The sequence below is a fragment of the Vanessa atalanta genome, chromosome 3 (genome assembly GCF_905147765.1).
Source record: "Vanessa atalanta chromosome 3, ilVanAtal1.2, whole genome shotgun sequence".
NCBI lineage: Eukaryota > Metazoa > Arthropoda > Insecta > Lepidoptera > Nymphalidae > Vanessa > Vanessa atalanta.
Genome location: NC_061873.1, coordinates 5,970,310 through 5,994,994, shown reverse-complemented (window position 1 = coordinate 5,994,994; position 24,685 = coordinate 5,970,310). Strand labels below are relative to the sequence as shown.

Sequence of the window (24,685 nt, the reverse complement as noted above, 5' to 3'; positions counted from 1 at the left end):
GTATAATGGAGGATTTTTTCATAATACATTTCATAATACATATATACATATTGCTGTTTTTTTACAAATTTAGATTAAAAATTATTCATAAGATATTTTTTATAGCTCATCCGTTTTATAATTATAGCTTTTTATATTGATAAAAAAATTGATGGTTAATTATTTTGCCAAGAACAGAAAATCCTATGCTTATTTTCCTAGACAAATGAACCTTTATGTAAATGAAAAGTTAAATAAATACAAATAAATAAAAATCGATCTAAGGATTACGTTCCATAAAATAATATTTACCCTCATTACAGATGTGAAACTTATATTATGTACAAAATAATAAAGAATCGTTTTCCAAATTAAAAAAATCTTTCGATAAATAATTTTCTTGTATTGTCTAAAATCTATAAAATTTCAACAGGTACGCGACACAGTAGGTACACCGAGTCAGCCAGGGTTAAGTATAAGTGGACAGATGTCGACCCCTGCTGAGCGAGTGATGATTCCGCCCCAATTTAAGCTATAAGCCATAAAGTTACTGTTTCCCTATTTAATTATTTGAATATATATCCGATACTATTATTCGAAGTGTTTTTTATTTTAATGTTCAGTGATGTTATCACTGAGATATTACTCAGTGAAATCTCACGAGATGGGCCTTGGATATGTGAGAAACTTATAATACTGAGATTTAAAATGAGTATTATATTTCGTAATAATTATTATTAATTGCGAAATATTTCTATTATCAGCGATAAATGGACTGTTTTGTTATGCGATTTATTTCGGCACTTCTACTCACACACATACACACTACGTACTCATACGTAAGTAAAATTTTAACAAATATAATACAGATGTTGCTCGAAATTAAAGTTGCCATGCTTTCTTCAAACTGCTTCTCCTGCTTGGAATTGAATGGCTTGGAAAAATAAAAGACTTCTGAAAAGATATCTGAAACTCATCTGAAAGGGTTACACAGAAAATTAGAGTCTTTACATTTATAATTTGAAATTTGGTCAGGGATTTAAGATCAGTTTTAAGGTCCAATAGTTTTGAAATACAATTAAAATTAAATGATTTGAACGAACACAAGTTTTTTTTTTTTGAACGAATATAAGTTTTGTATTTCTTATCCTGTTATTGTTTTAAAAATAACACAAAAACAATGCATATTAATCAAAAAATATTACTCAACAAATGAAATGGTATATTTGAACCTCTTAATGAGGCGCTGGGTAAGATAAGTTTTATTATAAACCTAGATGTTTGGTAACAATGAAAACATTAAACCAGAGCCGCGTCATATAGAAAAAAATATATAGGTCCCCTGAAATCACACTTTGGTTTGAACATGGTATAAGTTATGTAGGTACGAGTGCTTACGTAAAAAATTTATTATTGCTTGACAAAATTATCTTCTTATTAAGATGGAACAACTGATAATGATTTCAAAGTTTCATTCCAATCATGGGTCGTGTGTAAGCGATTATTTTAATAATAAATAATTGAATTTATTGTCAATACATTGCCATACGTAATTTAAGTTGATGTCATTATTTCTTGCGGTTTGACTCACTTTGTAGCTTTGTAGCTCACTCACCCCTATTCTATCGATACGAAAATAAAACGAATCGAATCAGCCTTGTTTGGCGATAAAATAATAATTGACGTCTGCATTGATACTTCCTTACTACTTCCGATGGCATGAGATGGGTCATTGAGAAAATTAAATTTCTTCTTATATCTATATCTATGTAGATATGATGATATGTAGAGAGAAATTATTTATATACATCAATACTCCTTGTTTCTTAATTATAAATAATATAACTGAAGCAAAATTGTATTTATAATTAATGAAATCTGGTAAAACCTATTATAATGAAGTATTTTTATCGTATGCAAAGTTTTTTCCAAAAATATGTAAGTCGTTTCTCAATTTTAAATTACGTTCATTTTTTTCTACGTATTTTTTCTTTATATCGTTTAGGTGAACTGTGCTGGTTAAATTTGTCGATTTAATTCTATTTAATAACTGTAACCAAGTGAGGTTTGTAAGGGAACCGGAAGGAGACGATTCGTTGCGCACGCGTCGCCACGTGCACCCTTCCGGCGTTAATGCGATAACATAATAGGTGACATCTCCACTTTCTGGCATTAAATACTTCCTACAAATAATGTTTCCACCCTTAAAAATTGGTATTGTTTTGAATTTAATTAATATTTTAATTGTATACCTTTACATAAATGAAAAAAATGTATAAATGTTTTAAACGAAATAAATGTTTACATTCAAAATGTTTAAAATTATTGTCAAAATATGATAAATATATGTTCATTACAATGGAAATATTTTTGGAAATATTTTTTAAAATTACAAAAAAAATATTTTGATAAAATTGTAATTTTTTTTCTCACGGTAGTAGAAATGCAAAAACGATCCCTTTCGTATAATATTTAAAGATAATATATTGGGATTTGATTTCTACTACAAAGCTTGTTCAACACAATACAAGTTTACAAAAATAATAAGCGCCTATGCCACAGGCGAAAGCGCTCCCTATCAACATAATCATAGCTTTTAAACATAATAAAAGGGTCGTAATCTCATATTAAATGGAATTGAATGCGGTTATGGTTTTTACTAATTCGCAGTAATAAACAAAAAAAAAACGTATATAAAAAAAAAATATATAATACGTGTATACGTCTTTATAAATAGTTTATTATTATGTGTTACTACTTATGTATGATGTTAAAGATATAGGCAATAGTCACTATATATTTATGTGTAATTTATAAATAGGCAAAGGGAAAACAGTTCAGTGCCATTTAATTCAACCTTCTTTGCAGTTTGAGTAAAATTTTTTCAACTGAGTTTTTTTGTTTAGTGTAGCTACGGCACACGAGTTGGTTCAAAAAAATTCAACCCAAGAGTAGAAATAAAATATTTGAAACATGCAATTTTATTCAAATTTCCTCAAGTCTTCTATAATGATTACGACGTCTGAGAGAAAACTCTCTTTACCGTTAATATAAATTCTTTAAAAGTATTAAATCATTTGTCTCAAGTCCTGCAACCGGCTGCCTGCCTGAATAGAAGAAGTCGTTCAGTGCTTTACTTCCATTTTGACAACAAAAGATTAACTACTGATTTTCTTACCGGATCCTCTCTGTTTAATTTAAATCTGTAACACGGCCAGAAGTGATCATAACAGCTCACTTGAATAAAGAATATACTTATTTTTCATTTAAGAAAATACATTTTGACGTTACACGAAAATTTAAATGTACGACTCCCAAGTACATCTTCTACATCTTTATTACATGTATTTCATCAATAGTAGGTTAGGTAGGTAGGTAGGTAGTTATTGTGCATAACACCATACTTATAAGAGCGATACAATACAGCAAACTTACGTTTATTGTTGTGTGAACAGGCAAATATTTTGTGATGTATTGATGACGTCATTATTATAATTTCAAATACACTAAATATTTGGTTAGACGAAACATTAAAATAAAAATAAAAATAATATATAACTTACTTGTATGGCACTAGTCGTAACCTAATTGTTTGACTTTTGGATATATAGTAAAAAAAAAACCTTTTCACGATATTATATGGTTCATATTGGTTTCATTTAAATTTGGATACATAGTAAAAAAACCTTTTCACGATATTATATAGTTCATATTGGTTTAATTTAAATAATTCTTTAAACATACATCAGATCCCGGACAGAATCAATATCCAGGTAAAAGTATTAGATCAATTTCGCTAAGTGCGACGTTATCGGAATAATAGGTGCCGTTGGCGTTAAAATCAAAAAGAGCCCATCGACGCTTTTGGGCAAGAGCACTTAACTTGATTACGTGCATTTGAAGCCCTACTGGTAAAAAATATAAACTTCGCCTAAGAACAGAAAGTCGAATAGAAGTGGCATATGAATCAAATAAATCATATTCAATATCGAGCAAGCATTTTAAGTTTTAGTAAATATAATTGCAGAAATAGAAGAAAAAGATGGTTTTTGTTTATAATAAAATATATCAGATCTAATAGTGAGCTGTAACACTCAGTAAGTATAAAAATACGTACATTTGAACTTACAATAAATTTCGTTTCAATGTTTAAATCAGAGAATGCACAAATATATTTTCACTGTTTAAGTTCAGGATATATTTGTACATGATCGACCGATAAATTGATTGGAAATCTACGTAATACATGCCAACTGGCAGTAAAGCCGTATGGTTGAATAATCTCTGGTAACATTTGATTAAAGTTTGAAATTTACGAAGTCTAACTTAGTTGTAATAAAAATGGAATATGACATTTCTGATTTCTGTGGTATTAACACTGTAATATTAATACTTGGTAGTAAAAAATATAAACAAAACGCCGTGCTGGTAGGAAGAGGGTAGGTGGCACGTGCCGTGCGCCGCCGTTCGCCCGCACAGCCACGCGGCTCACTACGCGGTAATTGTAGCATTATGAAAACGTCATCCCTATTTTAAATTCAACTTCAACAAGTACTACCATTTCAAGATAACAATTACTTAGGTATTTTCTGCAATAATATATTAAACAGAAATTACCTTAGTGTTTTCTTTAATTGTGAAGGTAACCAAATACAAAATTTAACTAATATATTTTAAAAAAAAGTAATATTGTCAAATAACTTTTTGTTAAATTCGCAAAAGGCATTAAACAAAATAAATTTACAATAGTACTTTATTATTACAAGATGGACAGATATAGAATGTAACGATCTATTTTTTTTCCCAAATATTTGAAATACTCAATGTTTGTTTGCTCATAAATGTAATACGGTATTTTTTCACAAAAAGAATTGTGTATAAATTTACATGTTTGCAACCATTTGGAATTTTCAGAAAGGCGCCAAAATTTTAACAAGATTGATAACCATGTAATTAAAGAGTTATCTATTTCCTAGATCTAACCCATCACAAACGTATGACGTATAAGCAAATTAAGGAATAGATTGTTAAGCGCACCATCGATAAGAGCAAGTAACCATGTCACGCAACAGAAGACCAGAATCAACCAGATCTATACACAACATTAAATTATTATAGACGTTCATTGGTATGAGTGAGTGACGTTCCTGTTTACAAGATATCTTAGTGTGAGTGAGACGACTAATAGTAAAGACAGTAAAAAAATACACATGCGTTTTTGTTTGTTTATGTTATTTTATTAAAAATTAATTAAATTAATGTGGAAGGGTGGACGGAGTGCCTGTCGGCCGTCAAAGATGGTTAACCCATTTTTATATGTAACTTATACATTTATATACTATATTATGTATTTAATTCTATATTAATTCACGCTGTTTTAAGTATGTAATATTTTATTTTTATTCATATGTATATTGGTTACATATATTAGTTTGAGTAAAAAGTTTTCTTATAAAATAAAATATGTTTCATTTACACATTTTTGATTATTTGCTGCACTTCAGATGATTGTTGTTTTTTTTTTATATTCTACGTAACAAATAATTAAATATATAAATAATATGATCAACTACAAAGAATTTAAGGTAACTTAATCACAGAACTATTTCTTAGCTTAAAAACGGCTTATTTCCCTTAGTTATTAACACAAACAACGCACTGCTATTGTTTTATAAAAATATCTAATAACACGACGTAAATAAATTTTATTTACTATATTATTAAATAATAATATATTATTAATTTGCTATCATGAAACAATTTTAATAGTAACAGTTAAAGTACCTAATGCAAAAGTTATTTCCACGAATAAAAAAATCTAAGTTTTATTTAATATTTTCAAATAAAGTTTTCAGTAATCACCAAGTTATTACGAATCTTAATGGAGTATCCTGCCTTGTTAATCGTACCTACCTTCCAGAGCCTTATTTCTCGCTAATAATGCAAGTAAAACGTCGGGTGGCGGTGGATCCAGAGGATGCATAGCCTCCAGCGTGGGGTCCATGGAGCTCTCACGAAGCTTTCGCCCAACATTAACTTCACAGAAACTAGTATCTTGTATCTTTACATCCAATTTGTCCGATAAACACAAAGCATTAATCCCTCAATACGACACCACAGCATCCCGTAGTAGTCACGGCTTAAGAGTCTTACACACGCACCTTTTCATAATTGAAGCATGAAAGAAGTGCAGCGGTCGTCGCGGCGGATAAAGGCTTGGCCCACGTGGCAGCGCCGCCCACGCCCGCCCCTGCCTCGCTTTCGCCGCGCCCTCCCATTGAGAAGTAATTTTTCACCCCCTGAATCTGATAAACCCCCGGGCCCGGGGTGACGAGGGGCTCCCCCGCCCCGAACTAATTTTCCCGAGTCGTACGACACACCCCCCGTGCTTACATCCATCTACAATATTACTCTAGCGCGTTATACCGTTCACGGGGCACTTCGTTCCTACTTATCTCGTACCGAAGCGAAGAAAGGGAATTTTGAAATTATAACAGACTTTTGTAATTCGCATTTAGTACTCGTTTCTTATGTTTATTTTCGAGATACTAAAACGTTTGAGTAAAATCCGTATATATACTAGCATATTTATATAGTATTCAGTATTCTAGAAAAAAAAATATAATTAATAATTTTATTTTATTGAATTCTATATCATAACTATTTGATTACTTATTTTTTAACTGTTAATTCTAAAGTTTATTTTGTCTATGTCATAAACAGTATTTTTGAAGTTTATTGTATAAATCGTCATTTTAATATAGAATCAATTTATTTTAATATAATTATGTCTAATTGTAATTCCTACAACCCTGATGATGTTTTCAAAAGATTTAAAGTTGTGGAATTTCCAATATCTTTTGTAGGACTTTCTACAACACTTGAATTAGATGTTGAATTCGATCTTGACACATCTGCTTATCTGAAAACGCTATGCGAAGGACGTTTAATGGTAATATAGCTAAACTATAAATTAAAATAGTAATTTTATATAATTTAATATCAAATAGTCAAGGTAAATAATACTAATAACTCGTAATATCAACAACGTATGTAATTTATTCGAGACTTTAATAACTTATAGACTTGTACTTTTTCTCAGAAATTTGATGAAGCCTTTGAAATTTCTGCCGCACATAGAGCATTTAGTGTAAAGTATAAAAACAGCCATACGATTGAAATAACATTTACACCTAAAAACGAATGTATAACGAAAGCGAAATACGATAAACAATTCGATAACAGATTTGTATTTGATTTACGTTTAATAAAAGTCGATGGAAGTCGGTGTTGTTACGATGAATTTCATTCCGAAATTGGCCGATATTATATTAGTGGCCAATTCGAATATCCAAATGTACACCACACCCCGGAAAACATAAATTTTGGTGATGTCATTATAAATACTAAAACAACAAAATGTATAAGAATACAGAATGAATCTGTTTTGAGTGCTAAAATGCAATACGTTAGAATACCTGGAATTAATTTAGATCCCGAAACTTTTACAATACCACCGAATACTTCGAAAAAAATTGCCATAACCATCAAGTCGACATGTCTCAAGTTAAAAAATATCATAACATTAGAAATAATTAATCCACACGACGTATTTAAAGAATCGTCAGACAAAAATTGTATAACTTATACTGTCCATTTTAATATAAAAGTAATTTATAAAAAATCTTCGAAACAAATACAAATTGAATCATTACATAAATTGAACGAATTAAACCCAACTTATACATACACAGGCAAAGAATTATTAATTCATAATGAAAGAAATAAATTAGGACTAAAATATCTTCAAATGTCTAAAATGTTGTATGAAAAAATACCTATTTTAGAAAAGTACACTACGGACAAACACAAATGTTATACAATAGCATCAAAGGAAATTAAAGACAACATTTTTTATCAAGCGATCCAAGAAACACCTTCAACGTACGATCTATTCCAAATAAGATTAATCCCTTTTACTATAAATTTTGGAAGAGTCGGAGCATCAACTTATGGGGAACATAATCTCATAATTCATAATAATACGAAATTCAATATATCAGTTGAATTTTTTAAAGATAAATTTATACTTTATTCAGATGAAAAGAAGGTAACACTAAAAATGAAAGTAAAATCTTTTGTAAAAGCGAATGTAACAATATTTTGTTTAGCACATATGGAAGGAACATTTTCACATACATTTAAATACACTATAAATGAAAAATATCATCGGAACCATCCTTATACTTTACAAATTGGCAATCCAACTTTAATGGTAAATGAAAAAAGCTTGAAATTTGGTATGGTTACAACTGAAACATTTGTAACTTCAGTTCCCATTAGAATTTATAATCATTTTAATTTACCCGTTGACTTTAAGTGGGATGAATTACATCCAGATACGCCTTTTGAAATAATACCAAAGACTGGAACTATACCACGACACTCGTGTAGATTATGTGATGTGCAATATATATGCAAGCCCAACAAAACAAAAACACATGAAGTTGAATTATTATCAATAAGTAAATGTACGAGAACTATACCTTTTGAACTCAGTGTTGTTACTCGTAAGCTGTCGATAAAATTTTTACAGACAGCGGTAACATTCAAAGATATTGCTTTAAATATGGAAACTGTTGAAAACGTTAAGCTTGAAAACTCATCGAGGGAAATTGCTCTCTTTCATGTTGTAGAGCCGTTAATTCAAGGTTTAAGGATAGAGCCAATGTGTGGTACTATACGTCCAAAAGTAGTAATGGTCTTCGATATTATTGTTAAAATTCCATGCATTCTTGAATTCAATTTTGATATATATATAAAGATAAATAATAAAGAAAATGTCATCTTACCGGTTAGTGGAAATGTTGTGGAACCAAAATTATTAATACACCCTAAAAATATATACATGCCTCGAATACCATGTAATATGATTACTTTTGTACCTGTAACATTTCAAAATTTAAGTGTATTAAAGACAGTTGTCGAAGTACTGGATACAGGAGATGATAATATTTTTGACGTATATGTAATGCAAGGGAATGAAAGAAAGAGAATATTTTATTTCAATTTAGATGGTGGACAATCCAAAACAGTATATATTAAAGTATATGACATATTTCGAAGAGAATATGAAATGTATATACCATTTAGAATAAACGGCTTGCTAGGGCCACCTAATCAAAATCTATGCTCAACAGAACTTCGGCACTATATAGAAGACTCTGAAAAGTAAGTAATCGTTAAAATATAATAGTCACATATATTATTTTAATAATATACATTTGTTAATTTTTTAGGTCATACGAAAATAATCCTAAAATAAAAATAAAAAGTACGAATAAAGATATTTGTTACTGTCGAATAACAGGAGTAATAACAGTACCTTGGATAACATTTTCGGTTGATAAATTTGAAATGATTTACATACAAAATATCGAAAATACTATGGATTTTGCTATGACTAATATATCGAAATATTGCTTACCCATAACAATTGTCACCTCAAAACTGTCTCCAATATTTACCTTAGACATACATAGTACAGAAGACAGTCAGATTGTTATAAATGAAAATAATATGAAATTCGAATTAAATATTGGAAAATCAGCCAATTTCACATTAAAATTTCAACCAAAAGGTCACGGTCGATTCGTCTCGACGGCTTTATTATATTTGGACAAACTTATGACCATACCTTACTACAACTTAACTTTTATCGGAAAAAGACAAATCCCAGATATGTATCCTGATACATATAAAATTATTTTTCCTCCATGTTCTATAGGTACAGAATTAAGAAAAATGCTAACATTAAAAATGGACGGTCAGTCTACGAAAGAATTATTTTCTTGTTCTTCCAAGGAAGAACCAAATCTTACAGTAGAATTCATTGACTCAAAAATCGAATTAGAAAATGAAACGTACTATACTTATGTTTCAGTAAAAGTTTCAGTTTCCTGTCAAACAACTTATGTTCAAAATATTACTTTGAACTTTCAACACACTAACGGTTCATGTTGTGAAGTAGAAGTTTGTTTTTGCTTCACTTACTGTCCTTTAACTTTACATTCCCAGTTTTTAGTTAAAACTGAAGAAAGTTCATATCCATATTTTCCTTTAAAAACCCAATTCGAACTATATAATTACATGGAAGTCTGCTGCTCATTCCTTGAAAAATGGATGTTTCAACAAGGATTTCGAAGAGATTTGTATCCCATTATACCAGACACGTTTCATGCTATTTCAGCATCTATATCAACTCAATCAGGCGGCGCCAAATCAAAAGGAATTAATGTTTCATACTTAAATTTTGTTCGGAGGATTGCCGGGCCACTTATGAAACACATACGTAAAATATCGTTAGTTATCGAAATTATTTTTTTGTTCTTATTTCGTTTATCATAAAGTAAAGTGTTTTTTTTAACATATTCAACTCACATTTTTAGAGTAATTGGCGTGGACGAGTCATATAAATGTGTTAAAGAAATTCATGACACATATCGGGAAATATTAATATTACTAAGATCTCGCGGAGCAAATGTAGGAGTCTTACAGGCGAAATTTTTGCTAAGTTATGAACAATTTGTTATATATTCTGATAATACGACCCCACGGTGCAATGCTGATATTATTTTAACGCAACAACTACTAGCCGATGTTGTGCTTTTTAATAGGTTAAGTAAACAAAGTTGGATTGATTTAATTCTTCAAAGTTACAAAGTATTTGTGATGGATAGTTGTTTCTTTGAATGCGTCTGTATGAGTACACAACCGAGAGATATTATTAAAATATTAACAGAGTGGTATAATGAAAACATTTTATTACAACATGAAAAACTTCGTGGTAAGAAAAAAACTCCGAAAATTATCACCAATATAACAACAGATTTAACAGATGGAATTGCAATAATATCAACTATATTGACTTACTGTCCGTTTATGGAAGAACATTTTCAATTATTTTGTGACGATTGCAATAACTGTGTAGAAAATAACATTATAAATAATGCTTGCCTTATAATTGAAGCAATGAATATTTTAAAACTATATTTTCCACTAAGTAGCAAAGATTTTTTACACCCAAACTTTTTAGTTATGTTATTTTTATCTATACATTTATTCGTAACATTGCCCATGTTTAAGACAAAAGATCTGGTTGAGTTTAATCCACCTCTTCTTAGAAGTTCAACAAGACTGTTAGCCATTAGTCCTTCGAATCAAGAATCATTAATATTTAATTATATTATATTAAATAATATAAAAAGTAATTTCACTGTTGAAAAGACGTCATCCGCTGACACTGGAAAAAAAATATACCTCAGTGTTAAATATACAGCTAATTTTGTTGCAAAAGAGACAGCAGTGCTTCTCGTACATGGATTTAATAAAACAAGAATATTTGATACGTTTATTATTTTCATACTCTCTGGACATGCAGGATCGCTCTATCCCATAAGAAAGTGTAAAGTAACGGGACCGTTATATAGACCAAATAAAGTAGACGTTTTGGTAGCATCCCCGTTTGCCGTGAATGCTGTATTTAAATTACATTTGACTGACAATGAACCTGTAATACCTGTTACCTTTGAAAAAGATATTCAACCAAAGTTTTGCATAAACCGACTTTACCTTATTGATCAGGAAATTACTTTAAGTGGAATACCCAAAGAAAGTGGGCAAGAAGTTCTAGAACACAAATTATATTTTCAAATTGTTTGCCTTAGTACACAAATGGAAAATTCATGGTTATGGTTCAGAAGCGACGTTGGTGAATTTTTTATCCGTATAACAACGCAACCTCGTTGGGATTTAGCTATAGATACTTTACAAGTAAAGGTTCAAACGTGGCCTATAGACCCCTGTAGTTGCGGAGAAGCTTGTGAGTGCTATCGAACTACAGCCGTAATGGTTCCTCACCGAAACGAGTTAATGGTAAAATCGTTACGCTATGCATTACTTGAACAAGCGTCAGATACAATGATTCACGTTTTTGATCAGCTAATAGGTATGATATTTAATTTTTCGGTCACTCTAAATTGAGCTTAATGTACTGTACAAAGTATTACTATACAAAACTATTGTTATTATAACTTGATTCATATTTTTTAATCTTATCCTATTTCAGAAACTGCTACAGGAAAGATTATCTTAGGGATGCTTTTAAAAGAAGGTGGTTCAAACTTATCAGAAGTGCAACACATTCTAAAAAGCGAAGCTACCTTCCGGATAACCTCTAAGACTCTATTTCCAAGACTCGAAAAAGTAACATTGGCTCAACATACAAACGCCTTTTTAGCTCTGCCTGTGACAATACCAGCGAAAGACAAATCAGAGAAATATGCAATTACACTGACATCTGAGTGCGGAATGGACATACGCACTTATAGGATAATATTTATTGAATCGTATAGCGAATAATAATAAAAAGGAAATGTATTTTTAATACATGCACTAATAGCGTGTATAAATTCAAAATTTATAGTTTAATTATATATATACTTTAACAATAATAGAAAACTAACCTTGAATATGCAGTTATCATTTCGTTGTGTTTGACGTGTTTTAATATTATAAAAAAATACTTCCGGGTCGAACAATTTCATATTGATACAATTACTTTATAGTAATTTGTTCCTTATTTATTAATCACTTAATTTGTTCCTTATTCTAATCATTAACTTCATAAATAAATCGTATTTAATAGCTAACGAATACTACAAAGTTATATATTTTGTTATTAAGTAATAAAGAGTAAATTAAAACTTTAAAAAATCATTCTTTTAGCACCCTTGTGTTGAATAGTTTAATATTAAACGTATGTCATGTGTCAAAACCGTGCTTTGTGTGGTTTATTGACCTCGTGACGTCGATCGCAGGTTCGATCCACATCTCTCGATGTCTTTCTCACTTTTGACAAAGCTTAGCTTTCCTTATATAAATCCATAGCAGATCAATTGATTCAGTGACTCTACTCTGTGTTTTGATAAAGCAGAGTTTGGAGCGTTTTAACTCGATCGTCGAATAAAGAAGGCAGTTTAGCTTAAAACGGCGAACTCTTAATCTAGTCAGTCTAACTTTCATAGTCTGTATAATTTTTGTGAAGGGTGTCTTATTTATTTATATCTTTTTATTTATTTTTGATTTGTAATTTTATTTTGAAATATAAATAATTCCTAAAATAAGTAACAAAGATATCAGTGTCAGTACACTGCTAATAAAAATTATAATTTTCTCTCTTATCGTTAAATATCTTTCTCTCATAAACAACCTTGAGAGTGTGAGAAACTCTAAATAAATAAGAGAGTATAGACACAGTATACATTAAACAATACTCACACATATTCACCAAATTATTAACTACGACTATATACAAACAACAACCTGGATTCTCCTTACCGATGAATATAACAATGCTTCCCATAGCAGAAGTGACACTCTTCACTAGTGTCACCTCAACTAGAATCATAATTAGTCGTCTATACAATTCAACCTAGTAAAATGTATAAATTAAAACCAATTTCTTAGATTAATTTAATGCTTTGAAATTAAATTTCAAGTTACTAATGTACAACATACTACACACAAAAAAAACGCGCACATATACACAAATCTAGTGCCTTAATTTGTATACATGCTAAACATTGTATGTTAATTTAATATATTCCTATTTAATTTAATTTTTATATTTTATTTTAAGAACTGTATCCTGAGATGTAAGTTTGTTATAAATTTATCTAGTACAAGACAATTAAAAAATTACACCTGAAATTAACTAGGTAACACATTTTTATTTACTAACAGTATTTAAAACGGGATATTTACCATGTTTTTTATTTTTATTTGTTGGAGCTCGTGAACAAGACATTCGTAGATAATGTCGAAATATCGAGCTCCAACAAATAAAAATAAAAAACATGGTAAATATCCCGTTTTAAATACTGTTAGTAATAAAAATAACCATGTTAATTTAGAATCTTACATTTTTATTTAATTTAAAGAGTGATGAAATTAAAAATAAAGTTATCATAAAGTTATTTTGACGTAATGTTATAAAATATATTTTAATTATTATGAGTTTTAACTATCTAATAACATTTAATTTTATGTCCTACCGTCATTGATAATATTTATTAAGCTACATTAACCCAGCGGTCCACGTTACGATTCCTAGGTGATCAAAAACGGTTGTTTTTGTCAACAAACTTTAAGTATGCGCGTGTTTCTCCGTTCATGATTACCTTCGCCTCAAATTATGACTGCACTAAAATATATATAAATAAATATCTTTATATTAAAAGGCTGCTGGACATACTTTAGAAGCCTCCTGAGATTATAAAAGATAAGAAGGATTTTCTTTGAATTAATTTTCAGAAGCAATCCTGATTTCTAAAGTTGCCGTTTATCAGATATAGCCCTCACAATGGCAAAAAAAAACGCTTATGATTGTGAAATCGCCTAAGAGTAAGGAAATCTAAAGTATCTGTGTGTGCTCAAACAAAGATGTGATCTATAAAAATCGTTATAATAAGGTTTGTCTTATGGTAAGAGTAAGTTGATTAATTTGCCTTTTATTTGGGAAAATTTCTCTATTTTCTTTAAAAAAAGTATATTTACAAGTACGGAAACACCAGGACCAATAACTTCTGGTATAAGAGAGATGTCGGTACCACCGCGCGTCTGTCGCCTTGACCGATCCACTTAGCCACGCTCACCCGAGCGGCAACTGTCTGACTTTAAGTAAGCTATTATTGACCTTTCTGATTTGTTTCCCATTATTTATTCATCCATACCCATAATTTGTTCATCCATCTATAGCTTCCTTAGTCCATTTTCATAAATAAACTGATTTTTACAGAGATTCTAAGCATGAATCAGACTATTACCATTAAAATAATAAATCTTAGTATTTTTTTACCGCCTATAAGTATAATGATGTCGTGAGAATTTTTTTTTTTTAATTTAAGTACTTTTCAAAAAAATTACAATTTATTTTTAATTTTTTTTATACTGTTGAGAGGAAATAATTTAATATTTTTCTTATGCTGCCAAATCTTAGAAAATTGAGATTTTGACGAGGTTGACTCCGACAATATGAGTGATTTTTTATATCTATTATTGTATCTACATACTACTAAGCGGCTGTGCCCTTATTTAACTTATAAATAAACTTGGTGGTAGAGCCTTGTGCAAGCAAGACTGGGGAGGTACACATTCACCACATATTCTACCGACATATGTACAACAATACCTACTAATACTGTGTACAGGCTTAAAGGGCGAGAGACCCAGTGTTACACAATGGACATAACATCTTAGTTCCCAAGTTCAATGGTGAAACGACGATATTAAAAATGAATATTTATTACAGTAACAATGTCTATAAGCGATGTTGACCGCTTCCCATCATTATCCCATTTAGCACTCGACCAATATGCTTACAGATAAAGTTAAAGAGTCATTTGAATGAATTAGCAAAGATATATACTTAGATAGATAAGATATATACTATATGTAGTCTCTAAGGCTGTTTACTAGACATATGAAACTTAAATTAAGTCATTAATAATAATCAAGTTATATGATATAACGATTAGCAATATTTAATTGAACCATTACACTTTATTGGACAAAATTCGAAAAATGGTCCGTTGTCCGTCTATATGACACTTCTAATGAGTAATGAAATAATTCTGCATTACGAATAATGATTAATTTAAAGTCATATTTTGGATCTTATAATTAATGTACAAAAATCATTTTTATGTACAATTATTGTTTATTAGACAATTTAACTTTGTTAAAAGAATGTAATAGTTCCTTTGTTAAAAAATATTGTTTAATAATACATTGCTTTTAATATTCTTTTATAGGAACTGTTTTGCTTAAAGACAAATGATAATGCCCAAGTGTGTGCGCTAACACAATCCCGCTCTCTATTCCTACACATCTCTCTCTCATAATCATAATCTCATAATCAGATGGAATGGCAAATCCAACACGAACAATGAACTCCATCATGTGCAAGGCCCACGATTTTACGTGTTTTACAAGGCACGGGAGTATAGACACTGACATCCAGACTCCGGGGTGCTGCTGTGAATATCTCGACAGAAAACCCAATTATTTTTTAATGGCCAATTGTTTCCTACATATATGTCTTTATTATCATCAGATAACAGTATCTAAAAATAATATTCGAAAACGTTATTTAAGATAAGACGAATGAAATTTTTTCTTACAGGACTCGTAGAATCATTGTATTTGCCTCCAATTTATTTCATTTTAGTACCTAGATAATTTGTTGTTTTACTCGCAAGCTTTATAAGTGTTGATGCATTGATTAAAAATTAAGAAAAAAAACATTACGAAACTACAAATTTCCGAAAAACCTTGATAACTTTTTAAAATTTGTAACACTTTTAGATTTACTCTCACTGTAACTTATTTATAGATAGTATATGAATATGAAGGTGAAAGCTATAACCAGGACTTACGTTTTGCAAAATTGTAATGTTTTTAAAAAAAAAAAATTTGCAAAAGGCATAATTTGTGATTAGACAAATTCATTTATTTTTTTAATAAATTGAACTACGTCTATAACAGGAACCAACTTTTCACAGAATTAAGTCATTGCAAATTGTTTCCTTGATTTAGTTTAAATTTTATTATATTAGTCATTATTTTTTTAATATGGTTAGATTTATATTTATACGAACTTTTAAGAACTATATTTTATAAAATGTATATATTCTTTGCTTAAACTCTTATATTGTTACAGCAATGTGACAGTCTTTGAATTTAATTGTATGTATTTAAATAAAAACAAAAAATCTTATTTATTTAAAAATCTCTTTTATCTTTAGAAAAAATAAAATATGTCAGAAAATGTTAACTAACGAGTTTCTTGCCGATTCATCTCGGTAGAATTTTTTCTCCGAATCAGCAGTTGTTTTCCATTTAATTGTATACTAACATCACGATTCAAAGGTGCACAATGACCTTACATTAATAAAAATCTGATTTGATATAATTTTATGTATAAAGAAATAAAATATATGTTTGTTATATTGTGTATTCAATTTGGTTGATATTAACACAATAGGTATTATATTAATATCTAAAACACTGTTTCCGTTAAACCGAGAACTTTCCTAAAATAAAAACTGATTTTCTTATTATTAGTTACGTATTAATTTTTTTTTTTTATTAAAAATGAGACTCTCGAAACTAAAACTAAAACTTATAAGCTGTAGAGACAATTTTGTTGTGTTGTTTATTATTATAACACAACTTTTCAATATCCGTATAACTAATTTAAAGATAATTCGTTGCAAAAATTTAAAATAGAGCTTGTTGACTTATTCCTTTGAACGCTGAATTCGCGAATACAAACAATCGGTCGTAGAAAGCTGAGTAGCGCATATAAACGCGATCTCACAACCTGTTTCACCATTGTCTCTCTGAACGTCTCTCGACTTCGAAGTGCCTTCGCTTCTTTTACTTAATCGAACATTTTATCCCTCATAATCTTTTTCACTGTATTCAATATTAAAAGTATTATACGTAAAGGAAATTAGGAGTCGTGATTCAAGTTCATCAAGTGCAGTGCATTATGGATTCCGGCCAATTCCGCGAGTGCGCTAAAGCAACGATAGAGATGTTGATTGATTATTACGAGAATATAGATAATAGGTAATAATTTTGATTTATGTTACACTTTCATAATATGTAAATTAATATTTTCAAATTTTGGAAATATTAATAAATATTTTATATATTTTTACAAACAATCTCATTATTCTTTCGAAATGGGCTTATGCTTGTGCGAGTGGTTAAGAAATAATAAGTACAATATTAACCCAGAAATAACTCTTTGGGATCGAACATGCGGCTACTGCATCGACAAACAGGCCGGCTGCTGTTGAACCAATGCGGTTTTTAGATTCAACTTTTTTGTCAGTTATTTGAAAAGAAAAATGTTTATTTCTTTTAGTTTTCCCATTATTATTTGTTGGTTTTTATTTCACATGGGTTAGAGAACGAGCGTTTCATTTAACAATAGAATATGAGTACCATAATATGTAACGTTCATAATTATGATGTTCTTTGTCAACAATGAAATCTCGTCCTAGTTATTGTGTTTATAAGCTTGAAATAATTCCGCTAATAATTGCTGTAATTTTTATTACATAACGCAACTAGCAATGAGTTGTAATGATGCTTATATTTACAAAAGTTTTTTTTTAATGAAACAAATGTACCTATTTCGTTTTTTTATGGCTCTAAATATTATTGCTAACATACAATGTTACGCAAATAAAAAAAAATAGTTTAAGCTTACTCAAAATTAGTCTTCTTTTGGTTTTTGTTTAATTATCATTAAATGTCACTAGTTTTATTTACAATATATTGTAAATTCGCAATAACTGGACGACTGAACTAACAAGAATATAATGATATAAAATATACGCCGAAATGAAATGAAAAGAAATCGATAATAAAGCACTGTCTGATGTTACGCATTATGAGTCGATGTCCCTAAATGACGTAAATAATTAATACAATTCGTATCAAATAATAAACCATAGATAAAAATATTTGTAACAGTTAAATAGATATATTAAAATAATTATTTATTTTATTATTATTTGCACTTTGTGCATTCTCCAAAGATAATTTGTGAAAACTCTTTTGAAACATATTTTACTTAATTCATATTTTATTAGACCTATAATTATCCTATTAATGTATAAAATAATATGAAATATAGTTAAAAACTAATTAGGATGGGTAACAGAAAAATGACTAAAAGTCATTGCGCTGAGCCAAAAACATATAGAGACCTGTTTTTAATACTTTAGGCCTTTAACGGCTCTTTTTTAACAATTACCATAACAACTTTTTTAAAGTTTTATTTCTCTCTTCGGGATGTTTTTAACAAAGAAGGAATACTCACACAGTAGCATTGATCACTTTGATAAAATCAGTGATAATCATTGTATGTGCACAAGAAGTAAGGATAAGCTTAGAACGCCAAGTTTCCGACTCCTCAAAGTCAATAAATCATTCTTAGGGCAAGGTATCCGCTTCTATAATAAAATTCCGTAGACATTTTTGACTTTGCCGTTTCATAAATTCACGTCAATTGTAAAAAAAACATTGGTAAAGAAGGCATATTATTCGATACAAGATTATATTGATGATAAAAAAGCGTGGAGTTAATGCATGTTGACTTCCAGGCAGGAGACGTAACATACATATAGATATTATTATTATTAGTATTTAGCTAACATGACTGTATTTTTAGATGTTGAAAAAGAGTAACTACTGAGTTTCTTGCCAGTTCTTCTCGGTCGAATCTACATTCCGAACTGGTGGTAGCTTTGCTTTAAATAGTTTGTTAAATGACGATTCAAAAGTGCTTGTAAAAACCTACTTGAATAAAGTATATTTTGATTTTGATACGAAAGTAGAGCAATAATACGAACAAAAATTAACCCTAACATTTGTAGATAATATTCCTAACGTTTATATTTAAGAGAGATTTTTTCATAAATAAGAAACAGTAACAATGTTATTTCTTGGCAGAAACGTTTTACCCTCAGTGGAGCCCGGGTATCTCATGAAATTACTGCCTGAAAATGCACCCGAGGAACCCGAGGATTGGAAAACTGTACTCAAGGACTTCTACGAGAAAGTTTTACCCGGCGTAAGTTGAATTTAAAATAATGTTTGTAATTTTCCTATCATATTACAGAATATGAATATACCTTATAACTGTTTATATACTGTTAAAATATTATAAATAACATTATAGTATTAAAAGATTTATTGTAATAAAAAATAATGTACTTATTTTAGAGACTTAAAATTACAGACATAGAATTAAATTAATGATATTGATAAATAGAGGAGGATGAAAAAATTGACTAAGTAATGTTTGTTTTAGGTAACACATTGGAATTCTCCACATTTTCATGCTTATTATCCTACTGGTTGTTCCTACGCCAGTATTATTGGAAATCTTCTCAGTGACGGTTTAGGAGTCATAGGACTTACCTGGGTAAGGTTATTTTAGCTAATAATATTTTGTTTTGTTGTCATGGTGTCACTTTTTTCAAGATATGCACAATTTTACTATGTATGTATTTATTTTAAAGCTAACTAATTGCTATACTGAGAAAAGACCTAAAAAAAAATACAAATCGATTAAAAATTCTTTATCACTTACTAAGAAGCAACTTGATAATTACCAATCAATGTGATTTCGTTCGGTCAAAACCAATTATTTTTAATTAGATGGCGAGTCCAGCGTGCACTGAACTAGAAGTTGTGACCATGAATTGGCTTGGTAAGCTGCTAGGATTACCCGAAGAATTTTTAAATTGTACAGATGGTCCTGGGGGTGGAGTTATTCAGGTATCTTAATTGGATATAATCTCATTTCTTTAAGTTTCACATATAATATATCTGAAAGTTGTCAATTACTTGAAAATTAACTTATTATTCATAAAATTATTATAATAGATCACATCAAATATTGTGTTAATTTTTATTTTATTTATTTTAAGGGTTCTGCAAGCGAAGCTACACTTGTTGCTTTATTAGCAGCTAAAGATAAAATGGTTCGTACACTTACGCAAACAAATCCTGATTTAGATCATGATATATTGAAAACTAAATTTGTCGCATATACGTCAAATCAATGCAATTCTTCTGTAGAGAAGGCTGGTGTACTCGGATCTATGAAAATGAGGCTCTTGAAAAGTGATCCTAATGGTAAATTGCGTGGAGAAACATTAAAAAAGGCCTTTGAAGAAGACAAGGCGCAAGGTCTAATACCATGTTATGTGGTTGCAAATTTGGGTACTACAGGAATATGCGCCTTCGATCCTCTTCATGAGTTGGGACCAATATGCAATGAAGAAAATGTATGGTTGCACGTTGACGCTGCTTATGCTGCATCAGCATTTATATGTCCAGAATATAGACATTTAATGAAAGGCGTTGAATATGCCAATTCATTTGTTGTTAATGCACATAAATGGCTTCTTGTAAATTTTGATTGTTCAGCTATGTGGGTTAAGGACTGTTATGACTTGATCTATGCTTTTGACGTTCAACGCATGTATTTGGACGACTTAAAAACTACAGCAAAAATACCAGACTACAGACATTGGCAGATGCCATTGGGACGCAGATTTAGGTCACTTAAATTATGGACTGTTTTGAAAATGTATGGAGCCGATGGCCTACGTGATCATATCAGAAATCAAATAAACTTAGCACTGCATTTTGCAAAATTAGTACGTTCGGATAACAGATTTATCGTCGAACCAGAACCGTCAATGGGTCTTGTTTGCTTCAGACTTCAAGACGGCGATAGCAACACGAAAAAATTACTTGAAAATTTAACAGAGAAAAAAGAATTATTCATGGTCGCTTGCACGTATAGAAATCGTTATGTTATACGATTCGTAGTATGCTCCAGACTCACCACAAAAGAACATATAGAAACGAGCTGGAATTTGATTAAAGAAGAAACGGATCGTTTGATTAGTCCAGACAAAATAAATCCTAAATCACAAGCAATTTCGACAATCGATCATTTCGACAGTATTAATATTTGTGAAAAATCCAAGTGAATTTAATTAAAATGAGGTTATAATATAAGATAGTTACACGAGAGCACGCTTAGTTTAAATAACATTTTTGTTTTTTTAAATAATTTTTTTTCAACATGTGTTTAATACAATATTTAAATTTTGTTTATTTACAACAACTTTTTAATTCGTTATTCGTTAATAGACGGTGCAAATAATAAATAATTTAGTAATATTATTTCTCTATTAAGTATTAACTTAACAGATAAATAAAGGTATTTTTTTAATTATTGGGTAAAGGAATACAGAAAATAAAATTATAAAGTTTATTGAAAAGAAAAACTAAACCTATATAAAATTATATAAGAAATCATTATTTATGTGTGTATGTGTGTACCGTGTATGTAAGCATATCAGAAGCTTTTATTTATTGGTAAATGGCTTATTGCAGGTGTAAAGACATCAATCAATGTTTAAGAAAGAATATTTTGCATTATGTGAGAATAAGCTTCTCCATTATGAACCGAATTTTCGTATCGGTTGAGTTTTTATTATGAACGAGACGGAATATATTTGTTTTAAAGATAGTATATTAATTGTAAACATTAGTAAACACTTGTGTTCGAAGATAATTTTTTTTTGCGTCATAATTTAAACTATAAATTAAGTTGGCTTACTAAAAGGGAAGTCGTATTTAACATATCTGGAATCATTTAGTTGTTTATTTTTAAGTTCTAGAAATTCAATTAGAATCTTGAATTTCAATTAGACTACGATGCATATTATACGTAATCGTGAAATATATTCAATAATAAATGAATACAACATTTTACGAAACTGTTTACTTTATTAATCCATTTTTCTTAGAAATGTGTACGAATTATCTAGATGCAACTACACGTTTCACTGACACAAATGCCATATGAATAACCCTTCGGTAGACAATGTTCTTGACATATAGCATATTCGGTCGCCTCCTCGTAGGGACAGCTCACACGGCCTGGTATTTTGACATCTGAGAAATTAGAGAAAAACAAAATTAAAATAATTAGTTCATCATAAAAATATCAACTCTCTCTCTGACGATTGTGATTATTTAAAAACCCATCTAACACATTTCTACACAAACCAAATATTAATTCATCGTTATTATTTATAGTCATAGTCGGAACTGAAATATATGTGTAGTTTAAAACCGATGAGACAAATTACAGAAAAACTCTTTGAATTCTGTGGTTTGGTGATAAAACAATACAAGTCTCAGAAATTTTGATAGTACACGTTTTCGCATAAAGTTTTCCTTTCCCATTTAAATATAACGAAATAATTGTAATTATGATTTCATTATATTCTCACAACAAACAGCTAAGAAACAACAAATTATTTCACAAATAATAACATTTTAAAAGTAAAACCCATCTCCGGAAATAATCGTACTCAGAAAGGCGCGTACGACACATAACCCTGGTTTCTGCCTCGCCGTAGTCGGGTATTGAATTCAAATGCTCATAATGTATTTTATATAAAAAGCTAATACACAAGTGTCTTGTTATTCCAGTTTCGATTTCCGCGTCGGGTGTCTATTCTAGTAGGAGGAGGTAAGTAAAGTAATAGAATGCACCTGTATTGTGCACAATCAAGTATAACATCTCCAAATAAAACAATGTCAAAAAATAGTTGTATTCGGTATCATATTTTTTACAAAAAATACAAAATTAAAGAAATATATATATGGTCAAATACCCTCCAAAGTTAATAAAACTCAATTTCAATTTGTAATGGACAACAAAAATAGTAATGTAGTATAAATATTTCATATTCCCACATAATAACTAGATAATGTTACATAACTTTAAAAATATATATATATTTATACAATCAGAAAAATTACAGACAATTGCACTATCAAAAATAGTGAAAGTATTTACAAAATACCTACAGGTAAGTATACAACATGTCAATAAAACAAAAAATATTTCAGATTGACTTTACTGTGTAATTTCAAATTGTTATTTCTTGTTATTTTTCAAGTAATTTCAAATTTATATTACTTGAAAAACGTACATAAATAAAATGTATATTTTAATTTTTACCTGATTCACTAAGGACTTGTACCGGGCTGCCTTTCACCGGAGACGACGCTGTTTCGTGTGATTCCAACAAGGTTTCTGTTTTCGTCACACTGCTGTCTCTTGGAAACGCATCAGTATGTTGTATTAAATAAATAGAAAGGGTAATTAGGACAAAATAAATTCCCTTTAAACCCATTGTTAAACGGTCTTAGTTCACACAAAATCAAAGAGCACTTTATACGTGAACAAATACGAAATGAGCTTGCCTTTCTGTGAGGTCAATATAACTGTTTTCCTTAATATACCTACATGCATGAGTCAGTTGATTTAATTACGTATGATGTTATTTTGCTAATCATTGCTATGACACAATTACCGAGAAAAGTTGTTGATACACCTAACAGTAATTGTTTATGATTTATTTATAACTTTAGTCGGTAGTAAAAGAAAAAATAAAATAAAAACAGTTCTCATTTGTTTTTTTTAATAAATTACACTTTAGACAGAAAGTAGAAATGCCATATACTGAAATTGTTTTACGGATGCTTAAAAAAAGATTTTCTTACATATTAAATAGGTAGTACAAGTAGGTAGGAAATTTAATACATTTTAGAATTAAACATTAACCCTCAAAATAAACACTTTAAAGAACATATCGTAGCGTAAATTATTATAACTATTCATGTACATGCAATATTACACCGTACTGATCGGTATTTTATTTATTATAGATAGACTTTTGTTACGGTAGGTTCTATACTAAAAGTACACACTAATATCAAACAGAATAAAAATATCAACACCATAAGTCGAAAATTGCTTAGGTCTCGATCGAAATCATGCAGTTTTATAATGAATATTTAAAACGAGATAAGCCCTCCAACAAACAATCAAGAAGACTCAATCTGCAATATATGATATGGAGTTTAAGCCATACTACCTATAATACCCATTTGTCATGTTTTATTTTAATTTTAAAGATTCCATTAGGTAAGGGCTATAAGAAAATTAAGGAAATCTTGAGCCCGT

The 24,685-nt window shown here is 29.6% G+C and overlaps 3 protein-coding genes across 3 annotated transcripts; 2 read left to right on the top strand and 1 right to left on the bottom strand.

Annotated features, from left to right (window-relative positions):
- Positions 1-6,766: 6,766 nt before the first annotated feature.
- On the top strand, positions 6,767-13,691 carry LOC125076895. The gene is made up of 6 exons (XM_047688624.1): positions 6,767-6,931; positions 7,082-9,210; positions 9,279-10,340; positions 10,428-11,986; positions 12,107-12,386; positions 13,679-13,691. Exons 1-6 carry the CDS (start codon positions 6,767-6,769, stop codon positions 13,689-13,691), a joined length of 5,208 nt encoding a protein of 1,735 aa, XP_047544580.1.
- Positions 13,692-17,452: 3,761 nt separating this feature from the next.
- Positions 17,453-21,908, top strand: LOC125077299 (aromatic-L-amino-acid decarboxylase-like). Its single transcript, XM_047689208.1, has 5 exons — positions 17,453-17,673; positions 19,570-19,690; positions 19,931-20,044; positions 20,281-20,400; positions 20,553-21,908. The coding sequence occupies exons 1-5, from the start codon at positions 17,594-17,596 to the stop codon at positions 21,624-21,626; spliced, it is 1,509 nt and encodes a 502-aa protein (XP_047545164.1). The 5' UTR covers positions 17,453-17,593; the 3' UTR covers positions 21,627-21,908.
- A 503-nt stretch (positions 21,909-22,411) lies between these two features.
- Positions 22,412-24,026, bottom strand: LOC125077300. The gene is made up of 2 exons (XM_047689210.1): positions 23,678-24,026; positions 22,412-22,599 (listed from the first exon to the last, which is right to left on the bottom strand). The coding sequence occupies exons 1-2, from the start codon at positions 23,850-23,852 to the stop codon at positions 22,469-22,471; spliced, it is 306 nt and encodes a 101-aa protein (XP_047545166.1). The 5' UTR covers positions 23,853-24,026; the 3' UTR covers positions 22,412-22,468.
- Positions 24,027-24,685: the final 659 nt, after the last annotated feature.